The 23,922-nt window shown below is 35.4% G+C and overlaps 2 protein-coding genes across 6 annotated transcripts in view; both read left to right on the forward strand.

Moving 5' to 3' along the window:
- LOC138694815 (uncharacterized) overlaps positions 1-9,137 on the forward strand; it is a 274,848-nt gene extending 265,711 nt beyond the window's left edge. For all 4 annotated transcript variants that reach the window (XM_069818908.1, XM_069818907.1, XM_069818909.1 and 1 more), the window contains 2 exons: positions 1,168-1,303; positions 5,076-9,137. In XM_069818908.1, the coding sequence (XP_069675009.1) occupies positions 1,168-1,303; positions 5,076-6,731 (1,792 nt within the window). In that variant the 3' untranslated portion in view covers positions 6,732-9,137. The remainder of the gene's footprint in view (positions 1-1,167; positions 1,304-5,075) is intronic.
- Positions 9,138-13,277: 4,140 nt separating this feature from the next.
- LOC138694816 (G-protein coupled receptor Mth2-like) overlaps positions 13,278-23,922 on the forward strand; it is a 75,519-nt gene continuing 64,874 nt past the window's right edge. The window contains exon 1 of one of the 2 annotated variants that reach the window (XM_069818912.1): positions 13,278-13,638. The gene's annotated coding sequence lies outside the window, so the exon portion shown is untranslated. Of the gene's footprint in view, positions 13,639-20,715; positions 21,001-23,922 lie in introns of those variants that run through there. The other variant, XM_069818911.1, reaches the window with a different exon arrangement.

Here is a 23,922-nt window from a genome sequence, read left to right on the forward strand (position 1 = left end):
ATGGTTCACGCTTGTTACATATGATGAGCTAACAACATGGAATATGCTTCGGAATAATATTTGTGTGTGTGTGTGCGTGCGTGCGTGCGTGCGTGCGTGCGTACGTGTGTGCGTGCTATTTACTCTCGAAAAATTTACTTAAAATATGAAGCTAAGAATATTATAAATGGAAGGGGCTTACATTCCTGGCGATAGCTGTACAACTCTCATCTTTGTGTGATGTGTAGGACGCCATCAAATCAACTTTCTGTCTGACATTGTTTTCAATACCTGCAATCAAAACGTAAACACTGTAGCTAAAGTGAGGCTTTACTCTGGAATCAACAGCCAATAGTTCAGTGCTAAAGAGATTGAGATACTGTTGGCCTACTTTCTAAGCTGTGATTTGATTATTCTGCACACTCAGTCCTATTTAGACGTATTGTAAATTCCTTCTTTATTAGGCACTTAATATCCCTCTTTTTCTTTGTGTGTGTATGTATAATATGCGCAGAGTGCGAATTAACTGGGGGAATGAAGGGATTTCCCTCCCTGTTGGAAAATTATCCCCCTCTCATAAATTCATATTAACATCCCTGCCAGGGATAACTTCTATCCCCCTCTCACAAAATATAATTAATTAATTAAATGGCGATCTTACTCGTGTTAATTATGTAAGCATGTGCGGCTTACAGTTGTTTCGGTGCTACTTGACACCATCCTCAGGTGTCTCGGCGTCATCTCAACTTCGCTGCCTGTTGTGTGGGTGCGTTCGTGTGATGAAGAGTTGTGTCAAATAGTGTGTGTGTTCTGAAATTGATCTGTGTGTTAAGTGTTGATCAATTTCAGAACACATATATTGTAATAAATGTGCGGAAAGGTCTCTATTGTAAATGAGTATGAAAGTTGGAGCACGAGTGAAGCCAGTATTTAAATCACACGAATTTTACAATTATCATTTCCGCAAGTGTGTTACATTCTGTTTTTTCCAACGAAAGTGACAGAATTAAACAGATCAGAAAAACATTCATATTTTATACGTATAGACTATTATACACTGCGTGAAGGACCATGTGACCTGTCGCACTTCCGTTCTGTTCCCTCACATATTTCACTTGGGTATAGAGTGAAATAAGGCATTTACAGTTCTAGGAAGTGAAATTGAAAGATGTTATTTTATTTTTTCAGTATGTCTGTGTGTAAGAAGGGCCTGGTTCTAGAATCTGGCATACCAGTGAATCTGCCCCTTTATCCTGGTGAATGTAATCCACCAAGAGATAACCTGCTAGATGACAAAGATAATTGGACTATCTCCTCTTCGACAGTAAGTATTACCCATTTCAATTATGGATTAAATAATTGGATATATTAGAAATGAATACCAGTACTTTATATCATCACCACTATAAATCATTTCCCAACTAACATTTCTACACCATGACTATAATCTGTTTGGCAAAACAAAAGAATGTTTTCGCTTAAATATTTTAAGTGATTAGAGGTGGGAGGTGTGATTGTTTGCCACTTCCAGACAAGTTTCAGGTATAGTGAGGGTCATAAATAGTTTCATTGTGCAAGACAGGCAGCAAGTCCATGTTTCACTTTGTTTTTGCTTTAACTGTGAGAACACTTGCTTGATTTGTGCTCTGTGAAGTTATTTTTCTAGTTATGGCAGACGTTTATTTCAACTGTTTCATTTTCATTGTGGCTGTTTGCTTGCCAGGAGGGAAAGGTATACCGATTCACCCAGATATTGTGTTATATTCATAAATATTTTGAAGGTGAATATCAAAACGCAAAAAATAGGAAACCCTCGTTATCAGTAAGTCAGGTTTGAGACAGGATGAACAGTGTTACAGGCAATGATAAAACGAGTTACAAATGAACTTAAAAGTTCAAGTAAGAAACGTCCTCACGAAAGCAAGGTAACTAATGTGAGTTGTTTTGATAACAACACAATATAAGGACTTGTATTAGGTTTAAACAGAGCGCAACTAAAAAGTACGCCAATTCAGGCAAACATTCCTCGCAAATAGAGACTGAAAATATGTTATAAGAACACAGATTCAGAAACGCTTTATATCCTTCTTAGAAAAATATTTTTCTACAACCTCGACAAACGAACATGCAAAGTATACAAAGTGTTTTTGAAGAACAACTTACCTATTCTGTTAGAAAATGGCTATTACCGATACAACAAAACATATTCTTCATGCATGATGGAGCTCCTACTCATTTCACTATCTGTGTTTGTCGGTTTCTCAGTCGAAAGTTCCGTGATTGTTCTTTAGGTAGAGACGGAACAATTACTTGGACTCTATACGTGCCCCTGATCTAAATCCACCACTTTTATTTATGTATCTCCAAGGGGGCTATATTTAATATAATTAAATATGTACCAAACCTATATGCACATAGAATTATTCCAATTCAGAAACAACTAAGTAAACTAAAAGAATTCCAAAAGGAAATAACATTTCATTGGATACCTAGTCATTGTGGTATACCTGGAAACGAGAAAGTCGATAATATTGCAAAGCAGGCAACATATTTGCAACCAAGACCTCTTCAAGTGATATCTCTATCCAATGCTTTGCTTCAGTAAAGTCTCATTTTACAAACCTATGGATCAACAATTGGCTCTCTTCTGACAAAGGAAAAATTTTACAGTCCGTACAAAAGAAACCAAATGACCTGGAAATGTACAAAAACTTGCCCAGACATGTTCAAACATTTTTAACAAGAGCCAGAACAGGTCACACTGTCACTCAATTGTACCTACACCGATTTCACATTTCTGATAATCCTACTTGTCTGTGGTGTAATAATCATGATGAAGATCTGGAACACATTCTTCTATACTGTCCATCCATAAACTACAAAAGAAGTAAATTAAAATCATCAGTACTAGTTGCAGAAGACACAGCCCTGCAGTATATATAGACTACACCCCAACTCTGGCTACTAGCAACAGGCATCTATAATGAACACCGATCAAAATACCCCTCATTTCTCGTGAAAAACAACAATTGAATAGACTACAATGGACTATAGTGGACTTTTTGTTGTCAGCAAACAGCTGGATACATTAAGAAGATTGATTTATGTGGGTATTAAAAATCGCTTCTGTACGCAACCTCGATGTAAGATGTAGGGAGTCTTCATGACCTTCATGTGGAAGACTGCTAAACAATCCGAAATTCTTTGAAACATAAGCGCATTTGGGAGTCAATGATATCTTGAGACGAAAAGCAGAACTGCTGTGCGTCACTTCTGAGATACTCTTTACTTCTATAACAATAATTATGATTAATAGATAAGTATTACATAGCAGGCCAGGCATCTGTGATTATATCTTGGATCATATCAATAGAATTATATACAGTATCACATTTCTGACGCGTTTTTTTAAACTTGATGTTGATAATAATTATTTTCTTTGAACAAGATGTGACAACTCTGCGTTTAGTTGCTCCAAGAAGTGTTTTGTGTAAAAACAAGATCAATATCAAATACTTATCAATGGGGTATAATGTAAATCAGTGAACCGTCAAATAGGCAAACTTGGAACAGTGTTTAACTGGAACATTATCAGAGGGTATTTTCGTTTTGTCACAGTAACACCAAACTGTAATAGAACCAATGTGCTGTACAACAAAGTAACAAGTGAAGATTATGTTGCCACTGTGACAAAACGAAAATACCCTATGACAATGTTCCAAGTTAAACACTGTTCCAAGTTTGCCCATTTGACAGTACCTACATAATAGTTTATAAGGATATTACAGCAAACCATTGTACAGTACAGACTTTATAACATTCTTAATAATTTAAGGAAATAATCGTCGCTCTATGCACACACATACACACACGCACGCACACACACACACACACACACACAAATAAATCATTAGGCTTATTTACACAATTTATATGCACAATGCTTTAACAATTACATAAAGGTATTAATAATATAAACATATGTAATAAAGGATTACAATCAGAAATACAAGAAGGAAATTAATGATAAACACTCTCTTACACTTTTCTTTATGCGTACTTCTGTCAATTTGAAATCAATAAATATTTTCTACTGAAACAAAACTATTTGAAACTCAATAACCAAAATAACTATGTGGTTGTTTTCCGAGACTTAACGACTCTTATGAGGTCGTTTCATTTGCAGAAGCCGTTCAATGTTTGGAACAAATTAATTAGCCATGTTCAATCTCAAAATATAATTTAGGTTTACGTCTGACATACAGCTTCTCAGGCGGGTGCACCTTCAAAGTTCGCCATCCTACTGCAGAGTCATCCACTGCACTAACAGTGAGTGACGTACAATAGGCCTGTGCATGCGTCACAGCACTCGGAAGTATTACTCTTTAAAGTTAACAGCGCTCATTTCTCAGAATCATGTAACGTCCTCAGCCCTGATGTAAATGATGCTACTATAGGTAACAGTCTTTAGCGCTAGTTAGTGCTTGTAGTTGTGATTAGGTAAGTCTGTATGAATTTTATATGTAAGCAGACTTTAAATTATGTTATTATATTTTGATAATAGTTATACATATAAGCTACTATTCTTGATAAATGTAGGCTACCGGTACTATTAATATTTATTTTCATGAAAAATTAAGTGAACATTTTCCCCACAAATACTGGCTAGTTGATGTTATCGATTTTAAGTAGGAGTCTGTGTGGTATATAGCAGTAGGAACGTCTCTTTCCACATCTAGAGCTCCAGGTATTTTGTACTTACTTTACAATGCGTAAAATGTATTACTAACTATAGGAATAAGCGAGTCTCTATGCAACTATTAAAAAAATAACTGATTTTCAATTCTATATTACCTTTTCATTACCTACTTGTAATTTTGAATTGCACAAGGATGCCATGGAACACGTGAATTCAAGCAAAAAAAATTATAGATGTCAGTACTTCGAATTGATTGATATGTACTTTCATATAGAACAGTGCCAAACAAAAATCGATCAGTCTGGAGTAAATTTAATCAATGTATTGGGCCTATATAGTTAAAATCGTTATTTCTTTAGTTGGCTATGTACTAATATTTATGTATAATTCCTTTCAGCCTTCACCAACCAACGAAAGTGAGAAAAAAGAACAACTGAAGCAATCTTTGGGCCTTCTTTCATTAAATGCGACAGATAAATTAGAAAAGTTCACTCTCACACCTATTGTTAAGATAGGTGATGAATTCATAAACAAAGAAGCTATACTCAAAACCACTCAAATCGGAGATATTAAACAGGATAGAGCCACCCTTTTGGATGCTGCAGAGCCTGTTACACCTCAGCCACTAGAGAGTTTACCCTGGCAACCAATAGATTTTCTTGACAACAGCAATTCTAACAGTCTGGAAGGGACACATAATAAGAGAGAAAATTCTAGATCTTTCAACACTCATATAACAAATGTTATTCTTCACAATCAGACCTTAGGAAGTAGTGTAGACATGGAAATCTCTACGGATACCAATTCAACTCAAGAAGAAAATTCCAGCAGTTCAACAGAAGCATCACCAATTAGACATGAAATAAAAGAACCTGTTCTGACACCAACCTCAACATCTCATCCTGCAAGCTGGCCAAGAGAAGTAGAAGACTCAGGAAAAGATGCATTAACTATAAACTCTACTTCAGAGGCACATCAAGGAAAACCTGAGATAACGGAGCCAGTACTGAACCCAAAGACAACTACATCAACTCCACGTCCATCAGTGGTAAAAACTCGAGAAATTGCAGCGGGAAGTTACCAGAACGACGAAAAAACTAACTGGATGCCTTCAGTAGACCTGAATCCACCGCCAATCGGTGGTGTTCAAACTTGGCAGCACTGGGTTACTGAAACTGCTACCACCACCACAAAAACACCAGTGATAGAAGACAAATCGTATGATGTATCACCGTCGACAAATGAAACAAATGGAGAGGGAAGAAGGTTATCTGTTTCGCCAACAAACAAAATCATAAAGAAATCAAATTCATCACCACTAACAGTGCAGTTTTTTCCTCAACGCCTTGCAGCAATACTGGCTCAAGCTGAACGTTACGCAAGATTAACGTTTTCATTACCAATGGCTGCTATAAGTAAACTAGGTTACTACAAGTCAACAGATGCTTCAGACTCTGATCAGATTACGTCTGCTTCAAGCAACAGGTTATATACCCTTAATTCACAGATTGTAACAGGAATTCAAGATGATCGTGGCAGGAGGAATCCTGGTGCACAGACACAACGAAGGCCAAAACATTTTACAACAACACGACCTTCCATAAGCAATGTGAACACAAAGCAAAACAATCATCCGACACCTAGCACATTCCACAATTTCAAAGGAGAATCAACAACAGAAGTTTCTGGAACTAGCCACGTAAAGAAAGACATTTTTCAACCTAGAATTGATTCTGTTGGAAATTCACCTCATGTGAAAGATACAACACCGAATCTAAATATTTTTGTACCATATACTTACACATATGTTACTCACGAGAATCAAGAAGGAAGTCATAATATCGAAATGCCCAGATATATTCCATTGTTACGATATCCCAACACAGCTGACAAAAATGAGAATGTTCAGCAAACCAACAACAAATCAAACAGTAACGACCAGAGAGCTGCAAATAATAGCAATAAACAGTATAATAAAGTTAAAGATGGTAGTTTTAATTATAACAATTTTTTCAGTATATTTTACAGATATCCTAAAATTCCTGAGAGATGATTCATACTATATGCACAAGATAAAACACCAAAGGTAAAATTTTACTTGGATTATCAGGATAAATAATTTTATTTAATTCTCAACAATTGATAATTTGCTGGTTGTTTAACTATTATGATTTCACACAATCGGTGACTATCTTGCATCTCACAAACGTATTTACAAATTGACTTGCAATATTTTATGACATAAAGGGAATAACTATTAAGTACCAGTTAATAGTAAATTATATTTAAGAATACAATGTGAATAATTTTAATTGTAAAACATCTTGAAATTGTCTCAGTTAATTCTAAAATATTTGCTAAAAGAGTTGAGAATTTTAGGCTGCAAGCATAATTTAGTCTCAATATCATACCAGAGGAAAAATATCATCATTGTAAGCAGATTCCTTGTTATCAAAAGCCATGTGGAAGAGAGAAAGCAAGCAACCCATCCTATTTTGAGTAAATAAATCATACTGTCATCAAAAGATAACCATGTTGAAACAGTTTCATAAAAAGGATCATTATTGCCTAACTGCAATGGTGGTTCCTATAATGCAGATGAGGAGCAAACTACAAAATTATTGTATAATAATAAGTTACTTGTAAACATTTCGTAATCTTGTATTTAGCCAAGTGCATCAGCAAACACAACAATAAAAATATGTCAATTTACCCGGAAACGATAAAGATCAGACAATTTTATTTGTAATTCTAGAAGTCAGATGACATGAAACCATTATCCTGAGCCACTGAAAATAAAAAGTATTTTGTAAATTATTTAATATTACCGGTACTGTATTTATTTTTATTTTGGAGCACTTACTGTTACCAGTGTGAAAAGTAGGTATCCAAACACTTTCTTCATCCTTTAGACGTACCGGTATATGCTATACAGCATAATAATGAAACAGTCATATCTGTTCTTGATTTGAAAAGAGAAAGATCAGACAGTTTTACTTGTCATTCTAGAAGTCCCATGATCTAAAACCATTGTTCTGAACTACTGGACAGAAAAATATTTTTATGAATTATTTAACTGCTGTTTTTATTTTTATTTTGGAGCAATTAACATTTGTTACCATTTTGAAAAGCAGGTATCCAAATACTTTAGAGGTAACTGCTACAGAATAATAATGAAATAGTCATATCTGCCCTTGATTGGAAAGAGAAATATCTGACAGTTTTATTTGTAATTCTATAAGTCAGATGATATATAAAATCATTATCCTGAGGCACTGAAAACAAAAAAATCTTCTTCTTCTTTTTCTTCTTCTTCTTCTTCTTCTTCTTCTTCTTCTTCTTCTCCTCCTCCTCCTCCTCCTCCTCCTCGTTATACTAAGCCTATAACCTATTCCATCCAGAAATTAGGAGTCTCTCCATCTCTTTTTTGGTCTTCCAGGCGATCTCTTTCCCTCCACAGGTAAACTGCCCCTTGCTAAGCATACAATAATTCTATCCAATGCCATGTGGAATACATGTTGGTTCTATTCAGTTCTTTGTCTATCCACCCAGTCACTTATTGCCTGGATACTTAACTGTCTTCTAATTTCTTCAATTCTAACCTTGTCCCTTCTAGTTTTATGAACGATTTTTCTTAAAATATTCATCTCATTTGTCTCTAAAATCCGTTTCGTTCTAGAAGTATCCGCTCTTGTCTCAGTAGCATAGGTCGATATTGGGCATATCGCTGCTTTATAGATTCTTGTCTTAGTATCCTTATTTAGATATTTATTTTTCCATATAATATCATTCTTGCAGCCCGCTATTCTCGCTGCTTTTTTGGTCTGATGTACGACTTCATTCTGCAATGCTCCCCAACTAGTTATCTCAACACAAGCAGGGAAACAAAAAGTAATTTTGTAAATTACGGTATTTCATTCGGTACTGTACTGTACTCTTAACAGGTTTTGCATCAAGCACAAGGAGAGTCAATTAAACTCAACTTTGTAATTTTAATATTCGAGTAAAGAAATATGTAGCATTCCCAGTGTGATTTAAATACTACTGGTAAATAAAATATGAATATCATATGTAAATAAATGCAGTAACAATTGTATATAAAGGCACACAATTTTAACTGTCTCTCAGGATGAAAATTTTCCAATAAGATGTTATGTACAAGTGTCCCTGTATGTATGTGATTAATTTAATTTAATAATTATGCTATGTGATGTCTCATGTTTGTTTATTTCTTTAAGTAATAAGTTACATAGAATTAAAAACAGTTGATTTTTCAAGCTCTTTGATACGTTACGAATTGAGCCATATTTATATTTTTATAAGATATACACGTCAGTTTAAACCACATTTCTGTTGTAAATACTTTCATATTATTGGTTTATACAAAACCACATTTGTTATATTTTATATCTCTGTTAACGAAGCAAATAATACATAATTATATAACTGTTAAAATCAATTACTTGAGTGCCTAAAATTACCACCTAACATGTGAAAAAATTATCCTTTCAACACCTTTTCCATGAGGTATTCCTCGATAGGGAGGCACACAAGACATATAGACTGAAAGATAGGTGAGTATGTAGGTAGGTACTACGTTTTTAATGTTACATGACCACTGAGTGCTGATGTCGCCACTGTAGTTGTATACAAGACATTGTTTGCGATTATGGAGGGAATCAAAGCATTAAAGTTAATGAATTAAAAATTATTCTTAATAAACATAAAGGAGATACGGTACTAGGACCTGTTGAAATTTCATTTTCCATGATAAACCATCTTCCATTACCAATTTTAAATACTCTCACACAAGGTTTTTCTCATTTCTTATACCATCTCAGTGGCTAGAATGTTACGTCATTCCGATATTTAAACCCGGTAAACAAAGTAATACTACTGCTAAGTACAGTCCCATTATTCTTTTCAATTTACCTACTTAGAGAAATTTTCGAACAAACCATAGTTCATAGATTATCATGTTCTTTAGAATGTTATGGACTTTGGCCGAAAAATCAGTATAGATTCTGAAGAGATTGCAACACATATTTCAATTTAAAGCATATAACTACAGAAATCTATAATTTATGGAAACAAATGTCTGAGGTTTTTGCCATTTTTTTTAACCTTGCACGGGAATTTGTTTAGACATTTTGCTAACAACATTATATTGTTTCAATATTCCACCTCCGTTTATTCATCTCATTTCTCACTCGTTTTATAACCGCAGAATACTTTTACATCCAAGATTCATAATATGGATTATAGTATTTCATCACAAGGATCCTTCGTAAGTCCAATATTATTTATTATTTATATTCATGTCTCCAGTGAAATTTTTCGTGTCACATTTTATTGAAAAATTTCAAGGAAAAATTGTTCTGGGGCCGGGTATCGATCCCGAGACCTCTGGTTGAACGTACCAGCGCTCTACCAACTGAGCTACCCAGGAACTCCACCCGACATCGTCTCAATTTTTCCCTTTATATACACACACAACTGTGTGGGCTGACGAGATGCCACAGACCCACATCGAGTGCACACAAACTCTGTGTGACTTTCTGTTAACGAGCCTACAGTAACGTATATATTACGCAAATCTATTTAAATTATTATATTTGCTTAATTGTTATATTATAGAATATAATCCGTATATGGAACACACTGCAGCACAACCATAATTAAAAATCCACTTTATAGTTCTACAATAACATCAGTATGTTGAAATACGTAATTACGTTTATTAGTAAACCAATATATATATTTTTTTTTCCCATAAGTCCGATGTCGAAAATATTATGCTACTTGGTAACACGCAGCATTAATACATTACTACCGTTTTTCAAAATCGTATAATTCCCGAACCCTTATAGCTTTTTTTTCTCTTGTACAGAGGAGGAGCTGAAGTTTTACACTGCAACCTATGGCTTATTGTGCTTACCACTCCTATTCTGTGAATGAATGAGTAGCTGAATGGCCGCGATCTTGTACAAGTACAGCACGCCACATCATGAATTTAATCAGAAATATGTAGTGGCATGAATGTTGTTGTTGCTTAGTCAACTGTCTGAAGACAGGTATGAACCTCACAAGTGACATCAATAAGGCATCACTAATGAGGCGACTAAGACAGGAGATAATACAGTATGTTGGCCAGTTTCTTCCTCCTTACATTGCATACATCGCTGACTAGTTACATATTACACTAATCAGACTTCAGATATATACGAACAATTGAATAATTTCAAAAGAAAAATTATTTTGCAGCCGGGTATCGATCTCGGAACCTTTGATGAGCGCACAAACACTCTACCGGCTGAGCTACTCAGGAACTTCACCAAAGGTCCCGGGAAGGATACTCGGCCCCGGAACAATTTTTCCCTTGAAATTATTCAAGTCTGCTTCACCTGAAAGTTAGATTTGCATATACGAACAATTGTTCTTCCCAGACTGGCAAGTAAAGATAACAAGCCTAAACAAATTTTTCCGATTTGCACATTCCTGATTTTCTCCCCAGCACCTATTCTTTCATTCCCCCTCCTATCTTCCTCTTTATACTTCCCCTCACCTATTCTTCTTTCACTCCACCTGATATCTTCTCCTTTTACTCCCCCTTACGTAGGTTCCTTTCATTCCTCCTCGTACCTTCTCCTTTTACTCTCTCATTTAAGCTCCTTTTATATCTCCTCGTCTCTACCCTTTCAACTCTCACCTCACCTATTCTCCTTTCATTCCCCTCGTCTCTTCCCCTTTTACTTCCCTCACGTATTCTCCTTTCATTCCCCTCGTCTCTTCCCATTTTACTCTTCCTCACGTATTCTCCTTTCATTCCCCTTGTCTCTTCCCCTTTTACTCTTCCTCACGTATTCTCCTTTCATTCTCCTCGTCTTTTCCCCTTTTACTCTTCCTCACGTATTCTCCTTTCATTCCCCTCGTCTCTTCCCCTTTTACTCTTCCTCACGTATTCTCCTTTCATTCCCCTCGTCTCTTCCCCTTTTACTCTTCCTCACGTATTCTCCTTTCATTCCCCTCGTCTCTTCCCCTTTTACTCTTCACGTATTCTCCTTTCATTCCCCTCGTCTCTTCCCCTTTTACTCTTCCTCACGTATTCTCCTTTCGTTCCCCCTCGTCTTTTCATCTTTTATTCCCTCCTTTCCTCCCCTTTCATTCCTCCCTCGTCTCTTTCCTCTTTGTTCCCTCCAACGTCTTATCTCTTTTCATACCCTCGATATCTAATTTCTCTTTACTATCCCCTCGTCTCTTTTCTTTTTATTATCTCTCGTCTCTTTTCCTTTTATTATTCTTTCTTTTCCTGCATTATTCCTTCGCTTTTTCCTCTTTATTCCCCCTTGCCTCTTTCCATTTCATTTCTCCTTTTTCTTCTTTTATTCCACTCAATGACGTTATAGTTACCTACTCGTTCTCATTGTATTTACCATTTTTCTCCTTACATTCACATTTTAGTCCATTATCCCCTACAATATTTCTGTAGCCACACCGTGCTGTAGCGGGCGTACTTTAAAATCGCCCGTCTCCCTGGCGAACTCTGTATTCGCTGTTCTGCACTCTCCCCCTTCATGTTATAACCGCTTAAGAATTTAGCACAGATCTTGCGATTAGTTTTTCATATGTAATAAGACGAATTTTGTATTATCTTGGTTGCCTCTTTGATGTTCGATCATTGCAGAACACTAGTACAAGTCCACATTAATTAATTTATGAACGAAAAAGTGTTCACTCTCAAAACGAAGGTGAAATACATACATTTTTTAGCAATCGAATAACTTGCTCGTGTGTGAACATATCATTGTCACGGACGATTCCGCATTTCCGAGCGTGACGTAACAAACAGGACAGTAATTATAAACAGATTGTCCTGTTGCTCCTGATAAGTGGAACGAAATACCTGTAATGTGGAATGACGTAATTCGATTCCATTATGTTCTGCACATTCAAACCATTGAAAACTTCGTTTTGCAGCGCCATTGATTTGCCTTAACATAAATTTGTGATACATGTAGCACCAGTACAGTTAGTCGAATTATTTGCTTGGAAATGCCAAGTTCAGCTGCACAGACGTTTTGAACATCATACACATTTAAACTAATTATTATTCGAAAATATAACTTATGGTACAAAAAACTAAATATTAAGTGCTCAGCTACTTTGTCTTCTTATTTAAGAAATGTCCATTTTTTCAAGACATATCTAGAGGGGAGCCCTAAGTGAATGCTTGAAATAAGATTTCCATTATTGCCCAGTTATACTGAAGGTCCACTTGAAGTTCCAGCTAGACAAGTCGAATTTATGCTGGCCAAAGACTGCGTTAGTTCAAATGTTCTACGAGAAACATTTTTCCTCTAGCAACAATCAGTTCTCCACAATGCACAGTAATCTTTGTATTATAGTGCAGAGGTCTCCAACCTACGGCCCTCGGGCCAGAACCGACTCCTAGACCAAAAGAACAATAAAATTATGAATGAAGAAGAGCACTCAGATCGCTCCTTGAAGTTCTTAAAAGAACCACCAGATTGCTGCACTGGATGGACTTGGTTAGGAGTTCAAAAACAAACTATTTGAGGGCGTCCACTATGTACCATTATAATCTTTGATCGCTGCCTTCGTTCCGTTGGCTACATTGTATTCTCATGTTACACTGTTATTGACTTATTGTAACTATTTTTCTATTCTGTTGTGAGCCATTTTGTGAGTGCGATAATTATTATTTCGTTAATTCCATTATAAAGAACGTGTATAGCTGCGCAGAATACTGAGAGGCATCAACATTGAAACACGGACGTGTCACGTGACTATGGGACGAACGCAGTCGATTTCTGTTTATTGGCATAGAAAATACTGTGATTTTTTTTTCGACTTAGCACAATAAGCAGACATATTACGTTGTTCCTATTATAGTACCTGATTGACATAGAAAATACTGTGATTTTTTTAGACTTAGCACAGTAAGTAAATATTACGTTGTTCCTATTATAGTACGTAGGTATAATGGTATAATGTTCACTGATTTTCTAAACCAGTGATCGGCATTTCGTGTTTCGCGAATTAGTACACAAACAGGGCGAAGGGGTAAGGCATGATCTCCTTACCTACCCTTGTTTATTCAGTGTTAAGCAGTTTGTTTGGATAACCTCTTCCTCCTATGTTCCTTTACTGTGTATTGCGGGCTGCAGTTTATATGACGTAATCTTTGCCGATCACTGGTCTAAACTCCCGCTATTCGTCCGAGACTGGGGCGGTGCGTCCTGTGCGTTCAATGGTTCAGAGAACCCCCAGAAAAAAAAAAAACAATTTAATTATTTGAATAAATTTATTTATAATTTACACTATCATTCTTTGTTTCTTGCTCATCTATACTAATAATAAATCTGTAGCCGAAATTTTTCTGGTAATTTTCGATTTTCCAAAAGTAATTGGTCCTAACATATATAATTAACCACCCTGAAACCGAAAATCGCTTTTTTTTAATTTTTGTTTGTATATCTGTCTGTCTGTATGTTTGTTACCTTTTCACGCGATAATGGCTCAACTGATTTCGATGAAAATTGGAATATAAATTAAGTTCGTTATAACTTAGATTTTAGGCTATATGGCATTCAAAATACATTATTTAAAAGGGGAGTTATAAGGGGGCCTGAATTAAATAAATCGAAATATCTCGCTTATTATTGATTTTTGTGAAAAATGTCACATAACAAACGTTTCTTTAAAAATAATTTGCGATAAGTTTTATTCCTTAAAAAAATTTTGATAGGACTGATATTTAATGAGATAGGCCCCTAAATGAGTTTTAAAATTAAAATAACTGCCATCTAAGGCCGTGTAATGAATTAAAAACAAATGACTTCGTCTATAAGGGACCTTGGACAGCAACAATCGAAAGCTATGAAAGATAGCCTACAGAGAATGTTTCTGTGTTTGTATGAAGTAATATCGGAAGCTAAATTAACCGATTTGTATAATTAATTATTATTTCATCACTGGAAAGTGTAATTTCTCTAGATGGACATAATGCTATAATTTTATTACAATAACTTCTGATATAATATAATATAATATAATATAATATAATATAATATAATATAATATAATATAATATAATATAATATAATATGTAATATTATATAATATAATTTAAGTTATTTGAAGGGTTCAGTACCATAGTGGGCCAAACTCCATTTACTGAATACGTTGAAAACAAGGGTTAAAATTAAGTTATTACCATAATTCAATGGAAACCTATAACAAGTAAAATAAAATATACACATTAAATCTAAATGATGTCAGTCTTCATTAAACTATGGTTGCATGTAATAAAAATTAAGAAACATGTTAAAGGAATTGTCATTGCACCAAATGAGTGTCTCTGGACCAAAATGATCGCATTTTAATTATTTGGATGCAATTTAAAATAAGTAACATATTAAACGATTTATCCTTCTATCAAACACGAATGTTCCCTGGATCAAACGTCCTATTTTAATTATATAATTACTTTATATTTATTTCTAGCGGAGCGGAGCGCACGGGTACGGCTAGTCTTTAATAAGTTTACTTGCAGCTCTGAAGTATTTTTGTCGTATGAAAACCTATGAATCTTATACCTCGAATACATGCTTACGAGATTCAATTTCTCGTCTGAACCTCGCCGAGCCAGCTTCTGGACTTGCATGCGCGGCGAGCGCAGCTGCCCAGTGACGTAATAGTGAGACAGCCGACACGCAATGACAAAGATCGTTCTTATTGTTTTAGTCTTAATGTATTCATTTGTGAGTGTGACTAGTATTCGTTTCTAAATAAAATGAGTAGTGTTCAATATCTTTTACAAACATTTTTTTTTTTTTTCATTTTTAATGTTGGAAGATAAGTGTAAAATAAAGAAGCTTGGAAGGCCGTTACCTCAACTCGATTTAAAGCAAGCACAAACAAGCTGAGGTAAGACATTTTGCAGGCTTTTTATGTAAAAATATATGAAAGAAACAGCTGGATTTGCGGTTGTGAATCTACAAATAAATTATTTTGTTTCCCGTGCATGCTATTTGCTAAGGGTAAAGACTAAATATACGAGCTGGACATGCACTGGTGTGTCAGATTTAAGCCATTTGACACAGAAAATTAAGAAGCATGAGGAATCTATTGCTCATAAGAATGCTTGCCTAGATTTATCAGTCCTTGTAAGAACAGAAATTAGACAACAGCTTAGCTCTACTTTCAGGCAAAATATTGAAAGACAGAATGATAACGTAAGGAAAAATCGCTATGTTCTTTCAAAGATAATTGACCATCATCATCATAATCATCATCAGGCTTATTTTAAGGTAATTATCTACTTTGAAGAACTGTAGTATTTTTTTCTTTTAATTTTTTTCAGAAGTGAGATAGGCCTATTGTTTAAATTGTTGGAAAACTATGCATTATAGTGGTGCATAAGTTCGTAGCGTTTTTGTGCACTGTCATTCATTTAATAGTAATATAGTGACAGCTACCATAGCAACGAAAAACGCTACGAACTTATGGACCAACCCAATAATATCATAAAAGTAGCGAACCCCTTATCATTTTAGGCACGAACCGCCACAGGTCCGAGAATATATTATTATTTTATTAAACTTAATGCCAAGACACTTGGACTTGGTATGCATTCACTGTCTGCTTACTTCCAGATTTAATTCACCTTCAGACTTGTATTCAGAGTTTTTCATATCGCTGCATTATTAATATGGTAACAATAACGTCGTATTACACTTTTATAAAACACATACAGATATAAAAATTGTTGTTTTACCACAGTCTAGTATATACAGTCATGAAGCTTGGGATGATTTTTTGCATTTCTCGCAATAGTTGCTAGCCGCTTGGAGCGCTGTGAGTATTAGGAACAATAGACTGTGCCACTGCCATCGTGATCTAATACATGCCGTAAGACAAGGCATACCATGTAACTCTCTTAACCCGATCACGAAGGGCGGCGTTTCAACCATATAAATTAGTTGGAATGCATAAAGAGTAACATATATTCCTCTAAAATGTAGTGTAATTGCAATGATAACATTTAAAACAATGATTATGAGACACTTTAGACATAATTCACTTGCGAGTTAAGGTGTAATATTATTTTTGGTGTGAGAATTACGTTGTTCGTAAGTGTAATACCTGCCTTTATTTCGATTAAATATTGCGAAATTCTTGTACATTCATTTATGCACGATTCAATAGTTTTCAGTTGCACTGCACGGATATTTAGATATGTTGAAATTATAGGTTATGTTTACTGTACCAGTTGCCCCTTTCTGTCTAATTTTAGTGGTCTCCAATGCCCTGCCATTACATATGCATGTTATGACATATGGAAATTATAGGTTATGTTTACAGAGGATAATTTACAAAGAGGATTATATACATTAAATAAAATATTAAAAGATTTTGGGATGGAAATTTCAGCACAAAAATCAAAAGTAATGGCATTTTTAGGACAAGACCCAGTCAGAAGTAAGATAATACACAATAACCAATGCCTCGAACAAGTAAAAAATTTCAATTTTCTGGGCTGTGAAATATCTTATCAAAATGAAAAAGATGTGAACAAGAAAATTACCAAATTTACACAAATTCTAGGAATAATAAACAATACATTAAAAGCTAAATTAGTACAAAAATCTACAAGAATAAAAATATATAATACACTAGCATTACTCTCCCTTTTATACGGAAGCGAGATTTGGACATTAAAGAAAAAAGACATGGACAGAATCAAAGCAACGGAAATTAAATTTTTCAGGACAGCAGGATATACACTTTTAGACCGAAAAAGGAATGAAGAAATTTTAGAACGATTATAAGTAGAGTCATTAGAAGAAAAAATCAACAGATACAAATTAAATTGGCTAGATCATGTAAGAAGAATGGAAAATTCAAGAATCCCAAAAATTATGATGCAGTATAAACCTAGAGGACATCTTCGACCAGGAAGACCTTTTAGAAGACTGCTAGATGGGGCCGAAACAGGTCCACAGAGGCCTAATTCGTAAAGGATGATGATGATGTTTACTATTTTTATTGGGTTATTTTACGACGCTGTATCAACATCTAGGTTATTTAGCGTCTGAATGAAATGAAGGTGATAATGCCGGTGAAATGAGTCCGGGGTCCAGCACCGAAAGTTACCCAGCATTCGCTCGTATTGGGTTGAGGGAAAACCCCGGAAAAAACCTCAACCAGGTAACTTGCCCCGACCGGGAATCGAACCCGGGCCACTTGGTTTCGCGGCCAGACGCGCTGACCGTTACTCCACAGGTGTGGACGATGTTTACTATATTTAACTTATATTTCTATATTCGCAATTATACATTATAATTAAACATAATGTCATGTATGATACCCCGCACATTCAATTTGTCTGTATATTAATACTACAATTGAGTACTGAATTATTTTATTTATCTACTACCTAAGAGACGAAGTAACACAATCGTACGTACTACACTAATTTCATAGGAGTGGTATAGTAAATTTTCTGTCTACAATAAAATTAAGGAAGGTAGGTGTGCTAAATTAAAATCACAATATAAATTATTTTTTTATTAAACCTCAAAATAGCTTCCATTCTAAACTTAAAATGTTGATGCGAACAGATTATGTTAACATGTAAAATTCTCTTCACATTAAAATAGCACAGTTTTATAATTATTTCTGCAACATATTATGCAACAAGAAGTAAACGTAACTTATGGACACATTACACTAAATAAAACTTAGCAATGATACGCAATAAAGTTATAATATACAGTGGCGTAGCATGAAATTTTGAGCAGGGGAAGCTAACTCAAGTTGTCTTTCATGCAATATGAGAAAACGTATTACAAAAATACAGTCTTAAAATAAATAGTAGTCAATTTCAAGTCAGCAGTCGAAGATTGGTTGGAACATCGTAACACCAATAAGGCATGACCTCAAAATGATACGTAGTAAAATATGATTTGACGGTTTACACATACCTCTTAACAAATAGACACGTATACGTATAACATTAGCTCACTCCCTGTCATACTTAGAGAAATCACAATATTAGTATTATTACGTAAGTATGCGTCTGTCTTTTGGTTGTGTCCATTGACAGCAAGGGAGTCGGTCATTTGTTATCACACTTTTGTTCGTAAGTCAGTCTTGATAATACATTTTTTTATTTATTTTATTGGGTTATTTTACGACGCTGTATCAACATCTAGGTTATTTAGCGTCTGAATGATATGAAGGTGATAATGCCGGTGAAATGAGTCCGGGGTCCAGCACCGAAAGTTACCCAGCATTTGCTCATATTGAGTTGAGGGAAAACCCCGGAAAAAACCTCAACCAGGTAACTTGCCCCGACCGGGATTCGAACCCGGGCCACCTGGTTTCGCGGCCAAAGGCGCTGACCGTTAGTCCACAGGTGTGGACTTGATAATACAATTGTCCTAAAAAAAATTCAAGTAAATTAGTGTCAGGAACTGTTATTTCGCTCATTATTTATTATATCAGCCACAATGCACACTACACTTCAACTGAACACAACTGACGAAAAGGGATAACTCGGAAACTACTTATTTTAAATGTTAAAGCTAGCTTCTTGCGAGCCTTGCGACTAGGGTAGTTTAGTTAGAAAGGGATGGAAAATCTGCGGGGTGGATTACACAGAAGAAACCAGTCTGCTTGGAAGCTGGTGTGTGCAGGCTTCTTGTTTACTGTTGCATCACAAATCATCCTGAGCTGCCGCATCACAATATTTAACGCGTAAATATAAATTCTATTAAAATTAATAAATAATTTTGTCCATAAACTGCAGGTTTACTATGAAATTATTATTAACTGGGGAAGCTAAGCTTTTTAGCTTACATTGACGCTACGCCACTGATAATATAATATTTCACTGAGCTCCATACACTGAAATAGAAAAGCCGAACATATATTGCGGCCTGATCTAGATCGAAAAGACACTGACTGTGCCGTATTTCGCATTGTTGTGGAAAGTTGTGTAAACTGTAAAATGTTCATTATCGGTTGTAATAACTATAAATGGCTAAAATACAATAATTTGAATAATAATATAGGACAAGGAGACGTTTGTAGCACTATAAATTTATTGAAAGAAAAAGAGGTCAGAGTTATGCTTCTTTCGAAAGATCCAGGAAGGTGAGTGTATAGAATATAATATATACTCTATGAAAATAATATATAAACCTTATGTATTTCATATTTCAATAGTTGGTAATTTTTTCAAAAGAACACGATATCGAAAGTAAAATACATTTTATCATCTGCTAGGGAAAGGGTATGTGATGAGGCGATAGTAGCGATCCTGGTGGTTAGCAACTATCTGTGGATGTTAATTTCTTGAGTACTAAGCCTCGTGAATGTATATACTAGACTGTGATTTATTGCATCTCTGATACGTGGTAAACATTATACTGAAAAATTGAATGTAAATTCGAATATTTAATGCCTGAAATGTATATATAAATAGAATCTGACATTTAGTGACTACGTCCCTTTCCTGCTGTCACTCAAGCCCGGTTCAGACGGTGCATGTTTCTGTGATGGATTCCAAGGTGGCTGAAATATATCTCGCATCTTACTGATAGCACCCTAATCCATGAAGGGAAATGTTCGATTTATGCAATTGGTTGTCCTGTGTAACAATTGCAATCGAATACATGCTGTTTTTAGCGTTGCCAACTAGACGGAAATTTCGTCAAAATTATTCCGACGGAATTTCTATGTAGCAGACAGGAAAAAATGGCTTTGACGGGTGACGGATTTTCTGGCGGAAATTACCATTTACATCGCCCTTTGACTTTTTTAGCTGCTGTCATTTGTAATTGTTTAATTTTGGGGGGAGCGTAGACCAACAAAGCACATCAACAGCAGAACTAGAAGTAGATGATGTGGATGAATTATTATTATTTTAATCAAGATTGTTAAGGAAGTTGCGTTAATATTTGCTTTTATTTGTATATAAATATATTGAGTGGATCTTACTTTTTTTTGTTTTTTTTTTTTTTGACGGATTCTGACGGATTTCCAGGTGATAGATTGATGGGGATACTATTTATGTGTTGGCAACACTGTATTAGCGGCAAAAAATTTTATTGTGCTATGTTTTAAATGTGTTATGTGTGCCATGTTCTGATCATTTCTATAAAATCAAGTGTTGTGTTGTGTATGCTTATATTTTTTTATCTCATACTCAAAAATGGGTCGTATGAAGAGGTTTGGTAAAAGAAAGTTTACTGGAAACTATTGTACTGGTTTCAGAAGAGTTGGAGATAAAAGTGAGGTTATAGCTGATAAGACTGATGCCATACGTGTGCTTCCAATAATGTCAGAGAAAAATCTACTCCACCAATAGGGAAAATTTCAGTATACGCTTTTCTCACTGTCAATTATATCTTGAAATACTAAAAAGAGCAGATTTGTCTGTGTTTTTCGAATGCACATCATCGTGCTTACGAAAAGGCACTTTTCAGTGCCAATAATTTATTTTGTGTGCACAAGGTTGGAATTTTGAAGTAAAAGGGAAAGGAAGGAATCCGTGTTCTGAAATTTATCCCACCAATTTCATTAAGGGGAAAATCTGAAAGAACAGATCGTAGAAGCTGTTGTGTGTTGTTATGCTAAATGCGTGAGTCTCGAATGCACATTTCATTATGGTGGGCTTGGGAGTAACTCATCGGGACGGAGGGTAGACAGTAGACAGAGAGCAGCTGCCGTGCGACGAGAGTGAGGATAACTTTCCTTACCAGCGATCTGTTCTTTCATATTTAACCAATTAAAATAAGGTGACATAGGCCTAATTATAGATGTCAGTATCTTATCAGAAGCAGTTTGCAAATTTTCAGTATGCAAGGTTTGTAAACATGAAAATACCTTGTCAGTTGTAGAAAATATTGATAAAAGAGTTGGAATGGCTACTTCTCTCAGTATTTGCAGTTAGTGTAAAGTGGAAAATAATTTCAAAGGACACTGAAAATGGCTATGATGTGAATGTAAGGTTTATGTATGCTATGAGGTGTATAGGTAGAGGATACAATGCTAGCAACACTTTTAGCTCAATTACAGTGGCGGCCGGTGAGGCATTCTGGTGGTGGTGCCAAAAATGAAAAAAGGTTTTACGCAAATTACCCTAGGAAAACTGATAATCGCAGCTCACGTTTACATTATGTTAAATAAAACACATTAATTAAACCAGCTATTTTATTATTTTACCAGGTGTATAGTTAATAATGCATCTAATAACAGTTACAATAACATTTCCGAAATTAATAACGAAATTTACAGATACAGATAATGCAAAACTTTCACAGTATTGTTAGTCAAATACAAATAAATTTTATAACTAATAAAGTTACTGGCAAGAACACACGAGATAAACAGTGATATAGATAATAAACGAACACGTTTGCATTTTATTTAACAGGCCGATGAATCCAAGGCAGCGGCCTGAATAACACATATTCATGTCCTGCATAGATCTCATGCATCGTTAACAAAAGCATCAATACTATAGCAACAATGTAGCGATATTTAGTTGCCACAAAATAAAACAAATATTACACAACATTAACAGTGTTACATAATATGAAAAAAAATATTTATCTTTCTAAAAAGAACCATGACTATCTCTGCATTCAATATAGTTAAACGGGTAATACTTTACGCATTCAAATCCAAGTTATGTGCATTAGTTTTGAATTGGCAACATTACATTAACATTTGGCGCGGAACTTTAACTTGTGTTTTCGTGCAAGTCTGCAGTTCATGGTTCCCTTCCTAATGTCTCCAACAATCCTGCCATCTAGCGAAATTTCTGCATTACTGTGCTCTAGCGGGCGGAATATTAACTACTGAGTCAAACTGAATTCGGCTCAAAGTCTGCCATAAGAAACGTATATAAACTAGAATCAGTAGCCTTTGGTACAGTGTTATATGGACAGAAGTGGCTCCAAAGTTCGGAAAAACGGTGCAAGAGTGCGTCCCGATCTGTGCGTGCGTTCGTTCAGATGAAATACGAATAAAATGTGTAGAAATAAACTATTACAACTGCTATTTAGGATATCATTTTTTGTTTATTTCATTGGCGGTGCCATGGCACACTGGCACTACCCCAAAAGCCGCCCCTGCTCAATTGGCCTGGTTGGCGCAGTAGGCATATAGCACTGGCCTTCTATGCCCGAGGTTTCGGATTCGATCCCAGGCCAGATCAATGGCATTTAAGTGTGCTTAAATGTGACAGGCTCATGTCAGTGGATTTACTGGCATGTAAAAAAACTCCTGCAGGACAAAATTCCGGCACACCGGCGATGCTGATATAACCTCGGCAGTTGTGAGCATCGTAAATAAAACATAACATTTTTAAACTAAACCCGTATTTTAAATTTCATAAAATAAATATAGTCCTTCTGAATTCAGTAGAAAATGTAGTAGCCTATACAACATTCTGTGGATATTGCAGTGAAAGAAGCAGTTGAATGCAGTGATGGTTCTGCTGACATATCCATTGCTTTGGATGGAACGTGGCAGAAAAGAGACATACCTCTCTTCATGGTGTTATTGCTGCAACATCTGTAGATACTGGAAAAGTGATAGATACAGACATTTTGACCAAGTACTGTCATACTTATAAACAGTCTTGTAGTCAAGATCATCCTAATTGTGACAAAAATTTTGAGAGTTTCAGCAGAGGAATGGAGGCAGAGGGCGCAGTACGCATTTTCCAGAGGTCTATAGAGAAAAGAGGGGTAAAATATCTTAGGTATTTAGGGGATGGAGATAGCAAAGACTTTATGAGAGTGGTAGAAAGTAAACCTTATGGAGAAGACATAAATAGAAAATTAGAATGTATGAGCCATGTACAAAAACGCATGGTAGTCGTCTGTGGAAACTAAAAAGAAACCTGGCTGGAAAAAAACTATCAGATGGAAAAGGAATAGGTGGAGCAAAAAGACTCATGGATAGCATGATAGTCAAGTTGCAGAATTATCATGGGATGGCTATAAGATGCAATGTGCATGATCTTGAGAACATGAAGGGTGCAGTTTGGGCCACATATTTTCATGATAGATTTACTAACATGTAAAAGAACTCCTATGAGACAAAATTCTGACTTACCGGCGATGTTGATATGACCTCGGCAGTTGTGAGCATCGTTAAACAAACCATAATTTTTTTTGATCAGACTTTTTGTATTCAACAGA

The sequence above is a fragment of the Periplaneta americana genome, chromosome 2, assembly GCF_040183065.1.
Source record: "Periplaneta americana isolate PAMFEO1 chromosome 2, P.americana_PAMFEO1_priV1, whole genome shotgun sequence".
Taxonomy (NCBI): Eukaryota; Metazoa; Arthropoda; class Insecta; order Blattodea; family Blattidae; genus Periplaneta; species Periplaneta americana.